The sequence below is a fragment of the Neolamprologus brichardi genome, chromosome 22 (assembly GCF_056152115.1).
Source record: "Neolamprologus brichardi isolate AB-2024 chromosome 22, ASM5615211v1, whole genome shotgun sequence".
NCBI lineage: Eukaryota > Metazoa > Chordata > Actinopteri > Cichliformes > Cichlidae > Neolamprologus > Neolamprologus brichardi.
This window is the reverse complement of record NC_142124.1, coordinates 17,400,495-17,420,075: the sequence shown is the minus strand read 5'-3', so window position 1 is coordinate 17,420,075 and position 19,581 is coordinate 17,400,495. Positions and strand designations below refer to the sequence as shown.

General features: G+C 41.2%; 4 protein-coding genes across 4 annotated transcripts; 1 reads left to right on the top strand and 3 right to left on the bottom strand.

Moving 5' to 3' along the window:
* Window positions 1-212: 212 nt before the first annotated feature.
* LOC102799860 (protein naked cuticle homolog 2) lies at window positions 213-7,233 on the bottom strand. Its single transcript, XM_006787838.3, has 9 exons — window positions 7,098-7,233; window positions 6,967-6,993; window positions 6,790-6,860; window positions 2,945-2,999; window positions 2,596-2,702; window positions 1,208-1,303; window positions 982-1,117; window positions 717-860; window positions 213-634 (listed from the first exon to the last, which is right to left on the bottom strand). Exons 1-9 carry the CDS (start codon window positions 7,120-7,122, stop codon window positions 213-215), a joined length of 1,083 nt encoding a protein of 360 aa, XP_006787901.2. The 5' UTR covers window positions 7,123-7,233.
* A 472-nt stretch (window positions 7,234-7,705) lies between these two features.
* On the bottom strand, window positions 7,706-10,282 carry gatad1 (GATA zinc finger domain containing 1). The gene is made up of 5 exons (XM_006787839.3): window positions 9,595-10,282; window positions 9,060-9,182; window positions 8,918-8,977; window positions 8,603-8,786; window positions 7,706-8,516 (listed from the first exon to the last, which is right to left on the bottom strand). Exons 1-5 carry the CDS (start codon window positions 9,772-9,774, stop codon window positions 8,326-8,328), a joined length of 738 nt encoding a protein of 245 aa, XP_006787902.1. The 5' UTR covers window positions 9,775-10,282; the 3' UTR covers window positions 7,706-8,325.
* chrac1 (chromatin accessibility complex subunit 1) lies at window positions 9,824-14,213 on the top strand. The gene is made up of 4 exons (XM_035906421.2): window positions 9,824-9,920; window positions 10,497-10,780; window positions 10,901-11,027; window positions 13,294-14,213. Exons 1-4 carry the CDS (start codon window positions 9,836-9,838, stop codon window positions 13,374-13,376), a joined length of 579 nt encoding a protein of 192 aa, XP_035762314.2. The 5' UTR covers window positions 9,824-9,835; the 3' UTR covers window positions 13,377-14,213.
* Window positions 14,214-15,528: 1,315 nt separating this feature from the next.
* On the bottom strand, window positions 15,529-18,339 carry si:ch211-57n23.1 (uncharacterized). The gene is made up of 3 exons (XM_006787841.3): window positions 18,245-18,339; window positions 17,174-17,732; window positions 15,529-15,846 (listed from the first exon to the last, which is right to left on the bottom strand). The coding sequence occupies exons 2-3, from the start codon at window positions 17,719-17,721 to the stop codon at window positions 15,705-15,707; spliced, it is 690 nt and encodes a 229-aa protein (XP_006787904.2). The 5' UTR covers window positions 17,722-17,732; window positions 18,245-18,339; the 3' UTR covers window positions 15,529-15,704.
* Window positions 18,340-19,581: the final 1,242 nt, after the last annotated feature.

Genomic DNA, 19,581 nt, shown 5'->3' with positions numbered 1-19,581 from the left:
AGATACTTTGGTCACTGCCCCTGTACTAACAGATCCATCCTCAAATAAATAATAACAGTCTAAACAACTTTATTGCATGTATGTGTCTCACATTTGACATTATAATAATGTATTGGGGCACTGATGAGAAAGAAAAATCCAGAATAAGGTGAAAACTAAGCTAAAATATTACTAAGCTGCTCTTACCTGTCTTATATGTGTATCACATGAGGTTATGATGGGTGGTAGTGGTGATGATGGTGATGATGCTCATGGAAGTGATGGTGCTCATGTCTCTGGGCCATCGGGACACCAAAGGAAGGCTGAAGGCTGTAAAATGTCTCCCTGTCTTGTCCTGGCTGTGCCTGGAAACCAGCGTGTGTACGGGTTGAGGCAGAATATTGTACCGTGGAGTGAAGCTTCCTGCTGTGGGCGCGACGCGGGAGGCTCTGGGAGGCTCGAAGGAGAGTCTGGGTAGGATGGCACCACGAAGCAGGGTGCCGGCCATGCAACCTGCAGGACTTTCTCTCAGCTCTGGTCCTATCACACATGGATCTGCTTCTCATGGAGTGAACAACACGGAGGTCTTGAGGTGACTCAGAATGCACAGAGTTCTCACAGTGCACCACTAGATGGTGCTGAAGAGGAGGTGAGTCTAAAAAAAAACAGAAGAAAAAAACCCTTAAGTGTATTTTCCAAAGGACACACACACACAATTAACGGAGCTTTTATGATACCTGGATTGTCAAACTTGGAGGCATAATTTTCAATGCCAGCTAGATCCTGGTAGTGCTTTCTGCGCTCTTTGTTTTCATCCACACAGAAGAGCCTTCTCATTGGATGGCCGGCCTCCTGAGATCCACTCTGCTCCTGCTCTGCATCTGTTTTCAGTGAGTGCAGGATGTTGGCATTGCTGACAGCTTAGAAGCTTATTAAAATCTTGACGGTCATGAACTGTTTAGTTTTGCGTCCTTGAATCCTAAAAATCACAATAATACGTACCTGTGTTTGAGCTCTTGCTTGGATAATATGAGGAAGTTACAGCTAGCTTGATCCTGAGGGGCCTTGTGCCACTGCAAGGCTGCTTCACCGATGTCTCTAAAACCTCAAACACGGAGTGCATCAGGCTGGACATGTCCTGCAGAACACAGATATACACACTGCATGCAGAGACATTTTACATCTGAAATATGTCAGCAGCAAAACAAAAAAAAAAACCCTCTCTTACCTCTTTCTTGACCTCATCTGTGTTGTCAAAATTGTACAGTGTGAAGGTCCACTCCTGCTGAGAGTCGTCTCCAGGCTGCACGTTACCCTCCATGCCCTGTGTTCACATGCGAACATGCTGTCAGAATAATACTGATGCCATAGTTTGTCATTTACAGTAATATGTGTATTTGCTTATCATATGTATATGTACTGTAACTTTACACTCATGAGATATTTTAATATTATTGTTATTATTAGGTACACCTTACTATTACACTCCCTTTTGCTTTCAGAGATGCTTTAATTCTTCATGGCACAGATTCAACAAGTGCTGAAAACTTTCTTCAGAGGTTTTGGCCATATTGACAAAATATCCCCCACACTATTAATCCACCAGCAGCCTGAACTACTGACAAAAGGCAGGATGGAGCTACGCTTTCACAGTTTCCTGTTCTCAGCCGATAGGAGTGGCACCCGGTGTAGTCTTCTGCTGCTGTAGCCCTTCACAGTTCAGAGATGTTCAGAGATGCTCTTCTGCATATGACTGGTTATTTGAACTACTGTTGCCTTTCTATCAGCTCAAAGCAAACTGGCCATTCTCCTCTGACCCCAAAATCAAAAACTTCTACAAGGCCTAGAGATGAACATGTGGGAAAATCCCAGCAAGATCAGCAGTTTCTGAAATACCCATCTCTCTAAATGGTAAATGGCCTGTATTTGTATAGCGCTTTTACTAGTCCCGCCTAGGGACCCCAAAGCGCTTTACACACCCAGTCATCCACCCATTCACACACTGATGGAGGCAAGCTACAGTTGTAGCCACTGACAGAAGCCAGGCTGCCATATTGCGCCATCGGCCCTTCTGGCCAACACCAGTAGGCGGTAGGTGAAGTGTCTTGCCCAAGGACACAACGACCGAGGCTGTCCGAGCCGGGGCTCGAATCGGCAACCTTCCGATTACAAGGCGAACTCCCAACTCTTGAGCCACGATCGCCCCGTGGCTCAACAATCACATGAGTTGCTCCCATGTGATTGTCTCAATAAATATAAGCATTTAAATGGCTAAAAAAACAAAGTGGCCAGTTAGAACATTACAGCCCCTTTAAAATAGCAAAATCCTCCATAACGGCCTGCAACCAACCTGATAAGATAACATGTTTTATCAGGTTTGTTTAGTCCATTTCAAGGATACATATTTAAAAATGGGTGTTTATGCAGCTTTTTTCTGCACAACTTCTTCACAGTCAGAAGGAGTCGTCTCATCACGTTTTACTAGAAAACTCCACGAAGTCCCGGCACCCAACCCCACCAGTCTTGGAAAAACCAAAATCTGAGTACACACCAGTTGCTACAATTATACTATATTATAACGTTATTTGAATATCAAATAACGAGGTTACCAGTTACCTCACTCCCAGCAGCACGGTTGCTGCTCCTCTTTGTTTCCTTCTTGCACTTGAAGTGAAAATTGGTCCCGTTATCGGGCGTCTTCTCTTCTTCTGGTTGCTGAACCACTAAACAGCACAAAAATGCATCATAATTCTCTTTTTTAACAGACTCACAGTTTATGGGTACTTAAAATGATTGCGGTCTATCTAGTATCTTTCTGATTACTCATGTTAGGCTCTGTCTTAGTCTTATATGAACTATTTCCACTGTTTTGTTTAAGTGGATAAAACCTGATGACATTCACTAAACAATTAAACCTTTAAAGACCTAGGACAGGGAACAGGATGATGTGTGATCGCCCACTCACCCTTCATGTCGCAGTTATGATCAGAAGTGCTTTTCCTCAATTCCACATACAAGTTCTGTGAAAAGAGTCAAGAGTGTAAATTATCAGAGGACACATTTAAGAGCGGGAGGAAGCAATTAAGTGATTTTCTTGTCCCGTGAGTGTGAAGATGGATCTCCAGATGTGAGCAATGTTGAATAATCTGTGCATTTTTCCTTTTTTTGAACCACAAAACACAAAGCAGTGGTATGAATACTTTTGGCTTACTTTGCACACGTTTAAACACACAAACATACGGCACTGCAAAGAAGAAGAAAGCCGGTTTACCCGCATGTTTTTGAATGGTTGACATCTTTTCGCATGGTTTCTTGCATAAATACACGAAGATGAAAACGCTCACTTAAATCCTGAGTCTTGGCGGGACCTCTTTGCACTTCAGGTTTAGGTTTAGACACACTGTATATGTGTTGACTGCTATAAGTCAGCTTACTTTAAATCCTCTAAATCCATTATATACTTATATGCATTTACACATATTTTCAAATCCTACAGCAGACAGGGTTGATGAAAGGACTTGGATCAATTTCTGTTACTTGAAAAATATCGAATGAATAATACTTTAAGAAAATGAATCTTTTTCTGCTTTAGTCTTCCAGTGCAAAACAAAAGAAGACAGGAACAAAAAGCCTCTTATCTGCCAACATGTCCCTCACCCATGTCACACTGATGCTTCAGCAGATGCAGTTGAGCAACACAGGGAGTGATAATTTGTGGGCACGTCTGCACACCCGCATTCGTGTTCAAATGCAGGCAACACACCCAGCGTATCCTGCCACGCTCTGCCTGCAGTGAAGCTTTGATGAAAGAAGGCGGCATCACCCGTCAGTCCATGGGCCCATCCTGATTTCAGTGAGCAGCTTGAGTTCATTTCACTAATGTGTAGCTGATGCACATCTATGCAGGCCTGCGAACAACTAGGTCCACACCTAATAGCCTGTAGAACCACTTCAATGGTCTCTCACATTGTTATGGAGGAATTTTGGCCAACTCTTCTTTATAGCATTGCTTCAGTTCATTGAGGGTCCTATGCATGACCTCGATTTTTTTTACAGCCTTTCTGTTTGCTGATGTTTTGGAGATCCTTGTAGTTTTGGCCAAGCTTTACCTCTCAGACATGTGGCCACACATTTGAATCTAGAATACTTTGGTATTCAGAGGAATTCAGAGTTAACTCGATGACTGCAAAGTGGTGAGTCCTGTGGCTGCAAAACAAGCCCAAACCATCCCCCCTCCACCACCGTGCTTGAAAGTTGGTGTGAGGTGTTTGTGCTGATATGCTGAGTTTGGTTTTCTCCAAATGTGATGCTGTGCTTTATGGTCAAACATTTCCACTCTGGTCTCATCCGTCCAAAGGACATTTTTCCAGAAGTCTTGCAGTTTTTTGCGGTCCAACTTTGCAAACTTAAGTTGTGCAACCTTTTTACAAAGAAGAGCATTTCTCCTGGTAACACTTCCAGACAAGCCAGTCTTTTTCCGTCTTTTTCTAATTGTACTGTCATGATCTGTAACATTTAACATGTTAACTAAGTTTTTTGGGCTTTTCTCTGAGCACTGAACAGTCTGACTTTGGGGTGAATATGCTGAGGCATCCACTCCTGGGAAGATTGACAGCTAGCTTAAATGTTTTCCATTAGCTGTAGAATGTGGAACTTAAACTGTTTGGAAATGGCCTTTTAACTCCTCCCAGATGGGTGGACATCAACAATTAAGTTTCTTTAAGGTCACTGATGACATTTTTCCTCCTTGGCATTGTGTTAAAACACACCTGAATGCTCCAGACCAGCATACCGGCCAAACATCTGTTTTTAGAGGTGCTCAAACTCACTTGATCAGTTAATCAAATGCATTTAATTGGCAGCTCCCGGCTGCTGCATAATTCCTATGGAAGCGGTAAGTGTGGACTTAGTTTTTCTGCACAACTGAACAGAGTCCTGTGTAAACCCTCTTTATCACATGACTGTATACTAATGCATATTTACATGTTTACCGATAGTTCACATTGAGCTGCTTCTATCAATCTGGTATTTTAAACATTTAGCTAAGCAACTAAAACAACTTCACATTTGGTAGAATTCAATTTGAGGAATGTAAGTGAACAAACTCAGATTGTTTGGTCTATAATTGGCTTGCGGGGTGGACTATAACCCAAATATAATCACAAAATCCACATTTTGAACACATTATTTTGAAAAGAACAGAAGTTTGGATTCTCTGTCTAAGCAAAAAACTAGAAAGGATTGTTTTCTTTGAACTTCAAAGTTAAACTCGCCACGCCTTTTCTGCTCACTATGCCAACATTTACTTAAAACTGTAATTATTCAGCCTCTTTTCTGCACACATACTTGACGGAAGATCATAGGAAAGGAAACAGGTTTGTCCGTTCTTTAGACAGTCAACCTGTCAACACCTGAGCCTGCCTCAGTGGTACTTGACAGGTATGTAAACATTCACCTATGAGCCGGCGTGTTTAAAATTTTTACCCACGGCGCTCCCCTCCTCCCCCCAAACTGGATACATCGAACGTTGCACATAAAAGACTTCATTGTTTAGTTATCTCTACAAAATCTTTTTTAAACTCTTCCAGCTTCTAAAAACCGTCTTTAATCTGTCACCTCTGCGAAAACTGTGACACGGAAACGTTTTAAATGTGATTTTAAGGGGAAGACTTTCTAACAAAGATGCAAAGAACAGAGTCATCTTTTGGAAAAAGAGATGTTTTTGACATTACCACTTCACAGCAGTGGTGTCATGGGGGATAAAACTACATTGGGTTGGAAAATGTAATCGCAGGAAGTGCTCCGAGCGCAGAACCTCCACCACAGCCCTTTAAACATCTTGGCAGAGTCAACATCTTTTTCCAAACTGCAGAACTTTCCAGAACTTTTTTTTCTTCTTACAGCAGCCCTGTGCAAATATTGTCCTGAGCTTCAGACTTTATTGGCCTTAAAATAACAAGTTATGCCCAAAGATATTAAGAGATCAAACACTTGAAAAGCTGGATCAGTGAATTTTCTGTCCTTAAAGTGTGTAAGACAAATGAAATCAGTGTTTTTAATCAGGTGGTCTCAGAAGCAACAAATTAAAAAAAACATTATTACACTTGATGCCATTTATGAAATGAAACAAGCCACACTTCACCCGCTCCAGCCCCAAACACCCCACCTCACACCCTCACCCGTCTGGCTGGGGCAGGAAAGCAGTCCCAGATGTGGATTTTTTTTTTCCTTTTTTCTCTTTTTCCCCCTCAGTGAAGTTGGGCATAAAGACCTCGCTGTCTGGAGGGGGGTGGGTGTGCTGAACTTCACAGACTTGGAAGTCTCTTTATAGAGATGGAGGAGGAAGGGTGGAGAAATAAATAAACGACCACCTTCCAAACATCTTTTATGTCTCCTGGATAGATGTGAGCAGTTTGTCCCCAAGCTGGCACGACTGAAATGAAGCCCTGGATGCTGTGTTAAAGGCGTTTAAAGAGGCAGTGCGGTTTTTTTCTGCACCATAAGAACACATGCACTTGGCTTTAATGTTGCCTCATGTGCATTTATTTATTTGTTGAAAGCAGCTTACACAAAACATGATTTTGATTTCTGGGCCCTTAGATCCTACATTATTACCGAAATTACTAGTAAAACCTGGCTGGTTTCCGGAGCTGAATAGTACCCGGGCATTACTGCACCAGCTTCAGGTCTAACCTCTTTTCTGTCAGCACCAGATCAGCGCAGTGATACAGGAAACGTAGGTGAGCGAGTTATAGGTTTAGCTTCTCTCGAATTCGTTATTAATATATGAACAAAGATAAAACTCGTTACCTCTGTCAGCTTTCTTCTGCATATGTGGCTACTCTGCGACTCTCTCAGCACACTGGAAGCCAAACTCCGTCCTGCAGAGGATAAAAACAACCACATATTTAAAAGAAAAAAAAAAGAAAAAAAATTATAAATTCATGTACAAATTAGCTATGACAGCATGTGTCTTTTCTGTCTTACCTTCTGGACTCTGCCTGGGCTTCGAAGCTGCCCAAATAATGAGATGACAGTGAGCGCTAGTGATAAGACATTTCAAGTATTTCATTTCTAATAATAATAAAAAAAGAAGCTAACTAGATGTAACTTCTCACCGTGTTTGGACTGGAATTTGCCCATACTGTGATCAAGAAATGTTCACCATGTCCAGCCCAGAGAAGAAAAATAACTCAAGACATGAGGAAGAGTTTTCGTGGACTGGGAATTTCACCGACGACTCCAAAGTTTCACCGAGACGTTTATCCAGGAGTGCACAGGCAGAGAGCGATGACTGCCGCGCACTTCCTGCTTCGGTTAAACTCGGTTTGATTGGTTAGAGATCTGTGATACACGTGACCCAACCTTACGTCTGTAAATCAAAGTAACAGTGTGTTTATTGTTTAAACGACTCTGAACAGCATCCGACTGAGAAACGGACACAAACCACCGACTTAAAGACTTTACAATGAGACGTTCACGGTCAAGAGCTTAACTGACACAAGTGGCTTCATTCCAGTCTTTAGACAGCACCAGTCTAACATTTTGACAGAAATCAAACGTGACATCTGTTTAATCAGGATGCTGGAACAAAACCCAATCAGATCTCTCTGTTAATGTTTTTTTAAACATTTATTTATATCAGTTTTTTTTTTTTTTTTTTTTTTTTTTTTTTAAAAGGAACAAAAGAAAAATCACAGGCAACAGTAGTGATGAAAAAGAGCTTTTTGTTTATTATCAAATACAAAAGTAACATTTTTATAGAAACTTGTTTCTACCACTGAAAAAAAAAAAGTGGTGTAAACAAGCTTCCATACATTTCAGCATCACAGCTTGTGAATAACACAAAGCAATAAGACACATCCTTACCATCAACTTACAACTCGCCTTCAAATGTGAAGTAATGATCAGAAAACCCCAAAATCATTATCTCCTTAATAAATGAATGACTCTCTGTATGCATTTGTCGTCTGTTCTCCTTCAAACTTGGCGGGTGTATGGACTGGAGGCAGTGCCAAGTTTGAAGTAATTCGGGGGGTGTCTCAGTTGTGACGCTTCTTCCTGTTACTAGTCATTGAAAGACCCCGTCGCTCCTGTTGCTAGGCGTCCTTAAAAGCAAATGTCACATTTCAGACCGTCCTGTGTCCTCACAGATGACACAATCCTCCCAGATATCAGTGTTTATTACATTTAAACCTTATTTACATTTAAACCTCCACTGACTGCAACATCTACCACTGCAGATGCTCTGCTGATGTGCTGGCGACTGCTGACCCTGCACTAGCATCATGTGAATGTACATTTATTTCTTTAAGAACAGAGTCCATGTCTCTAATCACAGTCCCACTAACTGCTGGCACTGACAGACTCTTTGACAGTGTGGGCCGGTGTGGATCCTATGTGGGTCCAAATATAGCCTTTTTCTGGTAGTATTGGGATAGTAGGGAACGGGGTGCTCCGAGACTTGAAGTACTCAGAGGGGGCGTGGCACACAAACTCCAAATACTCCATCTTTCTGGGCAGATCCTCCTCTGGACCTATTGCAAAACATTTTTGTTTGGTTTTTAAAGCTTAAATGAACAAATTCCACTAGAGCACTGCATGATCCAGAATAACTGCTCACCAACAATATAGGTGCCAGGATCGAACTGGTCCTTTGGGCTGGCTTGAGTGGGGATGAGCCACGTCAGTGCTGCACTTTTTTCACAGTACTGATCCTGCACAAAGCCTCGAATCTGAGCATAGTAAGGCTTCCCATCTTCTTCATCTGTTACCTTAATCACGTCTCCTATCTGGTAGTATACACCCTGTGATTATATTGACAGTGATAAAGGATTAAGGTTAATTAAAGCAGTGATATAATTAATGTTTTAAAAAGATCAGACCAGTTTCAAGTGAAAGTATTGTTTCTCATGCTGTGCAACAATAAACACCGTACCTTATAAAATATGGATTCTGACGTGATGATAGTCGCTACAGATTCTGGTGCTTTGATTGGCTAAAAGGTTGGCACACACAAGGGTCAAATGCATGAACTCAACAAGAAAGAAGAAAAATCTAATTTACATTCTCAAACTTACATTTTTGAGTTTAAATATGTGTCGTCTTCCTTTTCCTTTGGTTGAGACTTTTTTCTCTGATGCAGGAGCTTTGTACTTGGTGCTTCTCAGACGTGCAGACCTCCTGTGGATCTCCTGCTTGGACTATAGACAAACACAAGAAGGGATCAGACAATTGACTGCAGCTTGTCAGTTGAAGAAGATGATGAAAAATAAACAATGAGACAATACTAAGACCAGTACTAACAACTATCAGTTTGTTTGTTTGTTAACTGATTAATCACTTAATGTGAAAAATATTTCAGTAAAATGTGAAGCTATGTAATGTTTAAGGCATATAGTTTTACCCTTCTAGTTTGATCTCACTTGATAACAGACTTTATGATCTCCGGGAGCGCTATTATATTTTCCCTGTAGGATTATCTGTGAATGATGCAGCTGCAATGTCTGCACACAGCTCCAGCAGTCTAAAAAAGAGCCTGAAGACAAACTCGTGAGGCTTTACACCATCACAAACAGGCCTGGCTCTAATCTAGAAACACTGCGTTTCACTGACCTGTTTCCCTCCGCCATTGCTGGGCTGAGTGATGGAGGACAGGGAGGGTCCTGACGCCCCGCCGCTGGCGCTCTTTCCCGTGCAGCTGTTACACAGGATCTCTCCCTGGTTTCCTTTCTTCCACATCGAAGAAGAATTAGTCTTGCAAACGGCGCAACATGGTTTCAAACCCAGCGGCATCGTGGCCGCTTCTTAAAACGACACCGGCGGGCGAAGAAACAACACAGAACTCAGTGATAGGATGAAGATGCTCCGTTTGTGTGGCTGTGACTCCGGTAGAGAGGCTGAAATCTTCCTTCTGGGGCAGTTCGACTTTAAACAAACAGGTATGGCTCTGAGTTACTTACGAGAACAGCAAAATTGATCAGAAACCTGGATTGTTTATATCTGTAGCCCATTTATAGCCACTACTAGCGGCACCATTCTTCTTCTGCGCTGGCGCCTGCCACCAGTTCTTCTTCTTTGGTTTAGATTTAGGTACATGACTAAATTATGCGACGCCACTGGACTGGAGGACACAACGCTAATAGACGCAGGCGAGCTTGTGAGAGTGTGAAGATGTTGATTAATTTTAACCAATCGTGTTGTGGTAGTGATAAATTACGATTGGTTAAAACAACACAATGAGTAGGTAATATGTTTAGCTGTTTTCCTTTGATGTATAATGTATAAATTATTTATTAATTTGCCCACTTGCACAAAATGAGTCTTACCTTTCCACTTTTTACTAACTAACTTTTACTTTTTCCGCTTTTTTGAAATCACTGTTGTATATGTAAATTTTGATGTATAATGCCCTCACTATGCACCTGTGGCACTGCTGTTTATTTATTGTAAGTTGTACTATCTATCTATCATCTAAAACCAGCTAAACCATTTTAACCAAAGTGCCTCCTCTCCAGCAGGGGGCGATGTTACAGCGTCGAGTCCACCAGACGGTTTTAATCTGGTCAGACGAAGAAGAAACAAACCGCGTCACAGTTCAAAACAATACTTGGAAGTTCCGCTTGTCTCGCGCCCTGTCCTTATGAAGATGTCTCATAACAGCTCAGGCAAAGACGACCAAGCGTCGGGCAGCAAAAAGCCGATCTCTCTACCGATATCCAGGGTGAGGCTGATCATGAAGAGCTCCCCTGATGTCTCCAGCATCAACCAGGACGCTCTTTTCCTCACCACCAAAGCTACAGTAAGCTAAACATCATCCGCAGCTCATTCATTTGCTAACACTTTTAGCACCGTTAGCTTGTCTAGAGCATGTGATCTGAAGCAGGGCGTTTGTGTGTGTCTCCTGTTGTTATTGTTTTAGGAGCTGTTTGTACAACACCTGGCTCTATCCTCCTTCAACAACGGTTCAGGGAAGGAAACAAACACCCTGTCGTACAGCGACCTGGCCAACACCGCTCAGGAAACGGATACTTTCCACTTTCTCACAGGTGAGAAGCACTGCAGGCACCTCGGCGGTCCTATGATGCACCAGCTGGTTACAGATTATACCTCAGACTGCACAGAGTCCAGATTGTTAGAAACAGTGAATTAATACCTCTCCCGTTGCTCTACGCACTGACTCACACAACGTCCGAATAAAAGTCAGCACAATGTCTGAATCGATTAATTTCCTGTTTCACACGATGTCTGAACCTACCTGCAGTGGCCTCACCCACAGTCTAAGAACTACTGTAATGATAACTGACCAGACTTTGGATTATTAAAGTGTTCAAGGTAGTTACATAACCCAGAATCAGCAAGTGTAGATAAATGGGAAACTGTGGTTCCGTTGTGGTTGTGTGTTTGCAGTTGCACCTGATTTATGCTTCTGTTTGAAATCTACACGCCAAACGCCACCCTGAACATGTAACAGCTGTTCCATCACGTTATTGTCTCCCCTAAATGGCTTCTGTCTTATTTTGTGCACCTCTCAGGGCCATTGTAAGGGACAAATATGTATGTCTCCAAAAAGAAGAACAAAAACAGAAAATAACTGACCGCAACAAAAAGGAAAAAAAAAATTCTGTCATAGATGGTACTGCATATAAAACACTGGGACATTACCCTCAAGTAATAAACACATAAAACACCACAAAAGCATCAAGACTGGTAACAGTGTCAGCCACTTAAGTACATTACCCTGTAGGCTCTACAAAAATTCATCACAGAAGTCTAAAGGGCAAACTGTGGTTGAGCTGAGGTAGTATATTTGCAGCCCACTGGCAGCTTCAAACTACCTGTCTACCTGCAGAGAGCATCTGCTGTCAGATGCATCAAAAACATGTCATGTAACTGTTCTGTGGGTCTTTCTTGTGCTGCTGATGGTCCGTCACCTGGCTGTGGAAAAGAGCGAAGTTATAACATACAAAAACCCAAAGAGAAACTGGGTGTTAAAAGCAATCAAAAGTGTCAATTTCAGACATTGTCTGTGCTTTTTTTATTCTGTATTTCTGATGTTTTTTCCCCCCTCATGCTTCTCCCGCTCCTGGCCGGCCTGTTAGCATGTGACCCTTGCAAAGCGAGCATTGGTTGACAGCCCTTGTCTGTAGGTTCTCTGTGGTCAAATACCACAACAAATGGACACGATTCCATAAATTAAGCATAAGCAGGAGGAGTACATCAGGAACGGCATCTGATAAAACATTTGTGCCAAATCAAACACGCAGATCAATCCACTATGGTTATCCCTTAGGAAATAAGGGAGCAGCTCACAGTACCTCCACCAGGTGAACACAAGAAGACCAGATTAATCGATGAATTTAAAAAAATAATTAAATTAACTGATCAAGAAAAGAATAAGCATTAGAAACACTGCTTGGTATAATGTAGTACAAACAAAACGGCTCTAAAATCTCCATAAAACAAAAACTAATTTTAACAGTTTTAACAAAAATCAAAAGTTGTAATCTTCATGAAAGGATGAGTTAGTTTAGCCAGCTTTACTTTAAGGATTATTTGAAGTAGCACTGTTTTTAAGTCTCTCAGGCACTGCTTTAACCCTTAAACACCATTAATAAGACTTTTATCTCTCTCATAACTTCCTTTTATCTCCTCACAGCTCACACTCACTCCTTTGTTACTTTTGAACGTCGGGCTGTCTGAATCCAGCGATTCAGGGGGTTTAAGGTGGAAAGCTCGGGCATGTTGCTGCTCGTTTTGCCTCTGATATCTGCGGTTCTTCTGGCTGCTCGATTGTTTTGGGAGAAGTCACCAGAGCGTGCATGTTTGGTTTGGCACAGAATTACACTGGCGGCCCTTCCTGATGGTTTCCTTCTAGCCATTTATCCAGGCTGGGGGCAGAGACTAGGTGTACACCGGATTGTGTCCCATTCTGTCGAGGCTTTGTAAGGCAAACATGTTTATCACTACATCGTGGAGCCACTTGTGCTCAGCATGCGTCTTCTGGACATATGATTATGTCAAGGTTTTAAAAATGGCTTTTCTGTAAAAACATTTTGTAAACAGTTTGTTATAATCTATAAAAAGTGAAATATCAGATGCATTTTAAATATACAGAAGCTTAAACGTTAATGTGAAAGTAGATTTTAGTGCAGCTGTGCAGTGTGTCAACTTTTTGACAGCCAAGTTTAAAACCATTTGAGTCTTCCTAATACTCTTGAGTTAATATCACTCACTGACCAGCAACAAAAAATGAGATCTTTCCCTTCAACTATGCATTTTTTAAAAAAAATTTTGCTTTGTTTTCCTGGACAGATATTCTGCCTAAGAAGATCTTGGCTCAAGATTACCTCAACTCTTTGGAGCAAATGCAAGAAGAACAAGGAGCTGATTACTGAAACAGGAGGATGGTCCACATTTCCCATCTGGACAGATGTTATCGCATCTACTCTTCCAGCCTGTCGCCGAAAGCAAAGTGACCGTCAGTAAAAGACACTTGAACTCTCGAGTTCATCTTCAGGGCTTTTATAAAAAGTTAGAGGACGTGGAACTAAACGCAAACTCACACGGGATCAATGTGAAATCAAGTGAAGACTCAAATTTCAAACCCCCCCCCAACAGTAAATGAAGTTCAGCGACCCTTTTCTGCAAACTGACAGATATATTTTGTGTGAGCTAAAGTACTGTCATTACTAATATATGATGCAAACAGGAGTTCAGAACAAGTTTGCATATAAGCTTGTGTACTTAGACTGTTTATGGAGGTTCCCGGGTAGCACTGACTTAATTGGGCTGCTTGATTTGCGTGCACCGTTATCGGAAATGTTTCTGCATAACTGGCCAGTACGGACTTGTTCCACGTGAGCCGAGACATGGGAATCCAGCCCACGCAGCTGGAGCGCAGATGTCTTAGCTCCTGTGTTACTGTTGGCTTAAAAAAAAATAAGTGGGTGAAAACATTATTTTAAAGGTGCTGTGAAACATTGATCTCAAACTCAGATGTGCTGTTGCTACTGTTAACCATATTTTCGTGTTTTGATTTGACTGTCAAGAACTTGAAATTTACTAGAACTGAAAAACTGCAAAACAACTGAACATGCTCTGAAGTTCAAAATAAAATCTCAGACTCTAACAGATGTAAATATTTAAAGTGTTTCAGCTTAGACGGCATATCGCCTTCTGTGTATTTACAAATGTGTGGTTTAGATTTGATATTAAAATAAAAATTCATGCTGTCTCGTTTTGCACTGAACGTTTTTATGTTTTTTTTTTTTAAATACCACAGTTTATGAATTTGGTGTGTTAAACCACTCGCTTACTCTCCTCTGAGCTCCTCGTGTTTCCTGCAGTTTAGAGGTTTAATGTGACCATGAAATCTTCATACCTTTGCAAACAGGTAATATAGAGCCATGGTAAGAAGCTCTCTTTTACGATTTTTATTTGACCTATTGTACTGTGTCATCATTTCTTTAACAAAAGCTAAACCAGAATACATAAGCAGCGTGTTTTTAAAGAAAAAGAAGTCCATAAAACTAAAGTGCACCCCATGATTTAGCAGCTTTAGCAGGAACTAATCGTTTTCTGTATGACTGTCAATCTCTCATATCGGTATGGAGGAATTTTGACCCACTCTTCTTTATAACATTGCTTTGGTTCATTGAAGTTTGCAAAGACTCATTTATGCACAGCTCTCACAGCATTTCACTCATGTTGAGGTCTAAACTTTGTGCCTCTGCAGCACCTTGATTCTTGATTCTGCTCAACCCCCAAAGTGTTCCAGAGTCCAAATTCCCAAATAGCTCCACTTTGGTCTCGTCTGTCCAAAGATATCCTTTCAGACGTTATGCAAACCTAAGGCATGCTGCCATTTTCTTTTTAGAGAGAAAGGGTTTTTTCCTGGCAAACCTTCCAATAAACACCACACATGTTCAGGCTTTGTCTAATTGTACTGTCGTGAACTTAAACATTTAACATGCTGACTGAGGCCTGTAGAGTGTGAGATGAAGCTCTTGGGTTTTTTTGCAGTTTCTCTGAGAACTGACTTTGGAGTGAATTCACTGTGACGTCCACGCCTGGAACGACTGGCAACTGTCTTGAACGTTTTCCATTTGTGAATAATCTTTCTTACTGAAGAGTGATAGTATTCAGATTTTTTGAAAATGACCTTATAACCCTTCCCAGAATAATTGGCAGCAGCAGTCACTTCTGTTGCTGATGCATTACCTCCGTGGCATTGTGTAAACACGCACTTGAACACTTCAGACCACCATAAACGTCTTCTTTTATAGAGGTTCTCACACGTGCTATTACTATTCCTATTAATTCCTATAGAAGCAATAAGAGTGTGCTTAGTTATTTTTATGCAATGTTTTTGCAGTATAGGTTAATTTCTATTAAATAAACAGTAATGTGGTGTAATGTGTTTATTTTAAGAAATGCTACGATGTTCATTTTGTTCTTTTATGTCAAACTTTGACTGTAAAACTAGACTTTATAACTCTGTGTTCATCAGAACTCCAAGAAAATGTGACATTTATTCATTTCTGCTGATTCTTGGTTACACGTTTTATTTTGGCAGGCGGGCTGGTGACATAATAAGGTGCAAATCAAGTGTGTTTTGTTCTCATTACAAACCACACCCATCCTGGGCATGCATGCATGGGCTACATCGTTATGAGACATTCATATCATATAAATACAGTTCAAATAAGGGGTTTCCTGCATCGTCAGTGATGGATGAGTTTTCTAAGTCGAAGCTGTACATTGAGAAGCGTCGCCTCCAAAGTGGAAAACTTCTCCTCCAGGTGAACAGCCATGCGGTCTCTGCCTTCGAGAGCATCCCTCGTATTTGCGAGATGCTCCTTCATGCTGCATGGGATGAAAAATCACAAGCAAACACGACAAGAAGTCAAATTTGAACAATTCCCTCAAATGCTCACATCTAATAGAGCCGAATGTCCAAACGTTCAATTTATATTTGTGCCAGAGCCTCGTCTCAACCAGATGTCCAGACAGATGTGTGCAGGGAAATACTGGAAATGACTCAGATTGGCTGGAAGCTGTTTTCACTCAGCATGTTAAGCAGTTAAACACTGGCCCAGGGTTCCCCACAACCTCACTAATAATAATTTAGGACAAACCCCCAACAACTGGCCTTGGATCACTTTTTGGATCCAAGCCCAGCTGGAAATGTAGCTGCTTTACTTCTTTACTATGTGACTCAAAGTTGCATCTACTCTGTACTAAGTACAGTGGATGAAGTCTGTCTATAAATATGCCAAAACCCTCATTAAAGCACCAGATTTTGCATCATTAAAGAAGAAATCAGGGGATAAACATTAATTTTCTCTGCATGAAACAAAGTACTGCACTGCATTTTAAAATGAGCAATGGAAGACATCATGGCGTGGTTTCACAAGAGCAAGAAAAAGGGGGAAAAAAAGAAAGAAAACTGCTGATAACAAAGACAGATGGATACCAATATTTGGACCAGACCGGACAGTCTCCCACAGAAGCTACGATTCTTTCCGGCGGATTTTTTTCTTAAGTATTTTTATTCATCTTTAGCCCTGATTGAGGTTGTCATAATTCATGCATGACACGGTTAAATAACAATAATTAATTAATAATTATTAATGGAGTGACACATCAGTGTCCAATGTAGTGGTTTATGCGCAAGTATACCATCAACAATGACACAAATACAAGAAAACAGCCTTTGAATAGCTGTCCAGTGTAGTGACCACCGTGCCTGAAAGGGTTAAAACTCTGTTTCTTACTGCCACTGTTTATATTATCTCTATGTAGCATTAATATCACTTTGACTTTCAGATCAATCCATAGACCTTGAGGGAAAGGTCGGAGGCCAAGTATGACATGTTTTAAATCATTATACAGTACTTTCTATATATTGACAACACACTGCCCACTTAGAATCATAGCTTCTAAGTTATAAGGCTTTTTGTCAGTTTTTGACCAATAAATCATTAAATTGACATTGAAGACCTCAGTAGATGTAAATTTTAATTCATGGGGTGTGACATGACCCCACTATAAACCTACAGAGTTTTCTTTATTCATTTAAAACGTTAATAACATATAATAATATATAGCCTATTTTATAGTATTCACCTCTCCACCCACCCGCTGATCTTGGGTTATTCCTCCTGAATTCTCCACTGTTATTGTTTCTTACCTTGTAAAGACACCCCGCTCCTTGCCCTCTTTCCTCTTCTCTGCCAGAGAGACAAACACGGTCTCCACGCTTTGTATAGTTTCGGTCACTTTCTGGTGGTCTGATCGGATCCCCTGGACCTCTTCTCTAGCTTGGTGGTCGTAGGACAGCCCTCCCTCCTCCACTCCGCTGGAGGTGGACACCGCCTGCAGGGCGGCCCTGTTCTGCAAAACAAGCAGACGAGACCTGGCAAACTCTTTGGGTCCTGCTATGTTTTCCCAGCAGATTGGAGATGATGGAGGGAGCCAGAAGCGCTGCGTGCAGTTGACTGGCTTTTCTGAGGACTCTGTTGTGAAGGGGCTGTCAGCAGGGAAGCTGTGGAGCAGGTGCAGAAGAGACGATCCAGAGCCCCACTCCCAGTCCTCGAAATCCGACTCCCCTGACCCTTGCTCAGGGGGGAAACTAGGAGGAGGACTTGCTGGTCCCCCATCCTCAGCTGGAGAACAGATCCCCAACAGGAGACAGAAGGACAGGCTGAGCCAAGCCCTGCTAACTGTCCCCTGGAGCATCTCCAAACTGGCTGCAACAAGAAAAAGACTTAGACACGCAGGAATCACCAAAGAAAATCCATTCAGTATGATTATTATCAAGTATTCTCATACTTAAGCTTCCCGTACAAGAGAAAACTACTGTGTGAAGGGCAAGAAATTTCTACTGATCAATAGAAACATGAAAAATAACACTGAGACCTCTTGATTGTATGCATTCAATGACATAACATTCAAAATAAAAGCATGAAGTTTATTATGTTAAGTTCAATAGCAAATAAGCTTAAATAAATTTCTTAATAAATTACACAAAAAAATAAATCCAGTACAAAACCAGAGAACATACATTTGTGTTTTTTCTCCTGCAGTTTAACCGGAAATTTGCCTCAGTTTGGTAGCCTCATAGTTGGCAACAAATCAAAACTGCAAACGCATCACTGAAGGAAATCCTGAACTCCAGATCACCGCGATGTTTTTTTTTGTTTTGTTTTACGGATGTGGTGCGAATTTTCATTCTAAGATGACTTTTGTTCAGCGGTCTTACCTTACAGAGAGAGCACAGAGCAGTCTCTGTTTGTGCGTAGCGGCGCTCCTCTAGTGCCTGCAGCCGTCGGAAAAAATGAGTCGTTCACTGCAGACTGTTACATGCAATCTGAATCACTTTTACTGGCCCGGTAACAGCAGAATCAGGAGCTTGGATTTTCCCTCAGTGGAAGGGGATGGGATGGGAGATTGTAAAATGCATGTGAGGTGTGGGTTACAGTAAAAGCTCCCTGCCGGAGGGAGAGAGCGCCATTCTCTGCATCGTATTCCTGATTTGAAGTGTATTTATTTCTTTGTGAGCTTCATTTTCTATGCTCATTTGTGCTTGTTTTTTTTGTTTTTAGAAGTGAAGACTTTTTAATTTGAGTGGCAGGGGGAGAAGGAGGTGCGATGCTCTGGGTATTTATGAGCCATTTACAACATCCAAAACAGCTACAGCAAAACGCTCGAATTAAAACACCAAATCTGCTTCTTAAACTTGCTGGTCTGAAACCATCCCTGAGTTACATTTGAACACGATGGTGTCCTGCAGTTACTGGAGAGTTTCAAAAAGTACCCAGACTGTCCATGAGCTCAAGACTCATGCAGCGCATCTGTAGTTATTTAGCGAGTTTTTTGAATGACCAGAGAGTGGATCTACACAGCCTGAGGCTTTCACCCTGACATAAGCTGCAAGGAATGGGACACATTTTGGCACAAACAAGCCAGGGTTTTGCAATTTAAGGGGCAGCAGTTTTCTGAAAACAAACACTAAATTTAAGGATGAATTGTAAAACATAAAAAGGGTGGGACTTAAAAACATTACACCACCATGAGATCCTGCTTATGCAATAAATCACTGGTTTGGCTTAAGTGTGCCTGCTGCCTCGCAAAGTAAAGTTTTAAAGGTTTTCACTGGGTATTTTAGTAAAATGTGAAAATAACATGACAATAATAAGAAGTCGAATAAAGTTAAAATATGAATTCCAGTTTATTTACGTGGTTCAATAACACTTCATTTATTTCATCTGTTTGTAAGAGTTGACTACTTTTATAGTAATTTTGTATCTTTATGCTGTTGTTGTCACCAGAAAGTGACCTAATGTGACTTTGACCTTATTTTTAAAAAACAACACTAATATTCTCTTGATGCGGCAAAGCACACGGGTGTGGAAAGAGTTCACTTTATGAGCATGTGTGCTGGAAAAATATTGTGATTTACTTTTAATTTTTCTTTTTAGTGAGAGAGATCAAAGCTTAAATTTTACAACTGCAATTCTGAAAAATTTGGGATGCTGGAAAACATGTCGTCAGATGTTTAAACTGAGAAAGTCTATCTTTTTCAGTCAAACTGAAAAA

Excerpts from the sequence above, each read along its gene's own strand:
- LOC102799860 (XM_006787838.3), bottom strand. The coding sequence starts at position 7,122 with ATGGGCAAATTCCAGTCCAAACACG. Across the intron at positions 6,861-6,966 it reads GCCCAGGCAGAGTCCAGAAG|GACGGAGTTTGGCTTCCAGT; the intron begins GTAAGACAGAAA and ends TATCCTCTGCAG. Across the intron at positions 3,000-6,789 it reads GCAGAAGAAAGCTGACAGAG|AACTTGTATGTGGAATTGAG; the intron begins GTAACGAGTTTT and ends CTCTTTTCACAG.
- gatad1 (XM_006787839.3), bottom strand. The coding sequence starts at position 9,774 with ATGCCGCTGGGTTTGAAACCATGTTGCGCCGTTTGCAAGACTAATTCT. Across the intron at positions 8,978-9,059 it reads ACATATTTAAACTCAAAAAT|CCAATCAAAGCACCAGAATC; the intron begins GTAAGTTTGAGA and ends CCAACCTTTTAG. Across the intron at positions 8,517-8,602 it reads TCCTGGCACCTATATTGTTG|GTCCAGAGGAGGATCTGCCC; the intron begins GTGAGCAGTTAT and ends GTTTTGCAATAG.
- chrac1 (XM_035906421.2), top strand. The coding sequence starts at position 9,836 with ATGAAGATGCTCCGTTTGTGTGGCTGTGACTCCGGTAGAGAGGCTGAA. Across the intron at positions 9,921-10,496 it reads GTTCGACTTTAAACAAACAG|CAGGGGGCGATGTTACAGCG; the intron begins GTATGGCTCTGA and ends CCTCCTCTCCAG. Across the intron at positions 10,781-10,900 it reads TCCTCACCACCAAAGCTACA|GAGCTGTTTGTACAACACCT; the intron begins GTAAGCTAAACA and ends TTATTGTTTTAG.
- si:ch211-57n23.1 (XM_006787841.3), bottom strand. The coding sequence starts at position 17,721 with ATGCTCCAGGGGACAGTTAGCAGGGCTTGGCTCAGCCTGTCCTTCTGT. Across the intron at positions 15,847-17,173 it reads GAGCGGGGTGTCTTTACAAG|CATGAAGGAGCATCTCGCAA; the intron begins GTAAGAAACAAT and ends CATCCCATGCAG.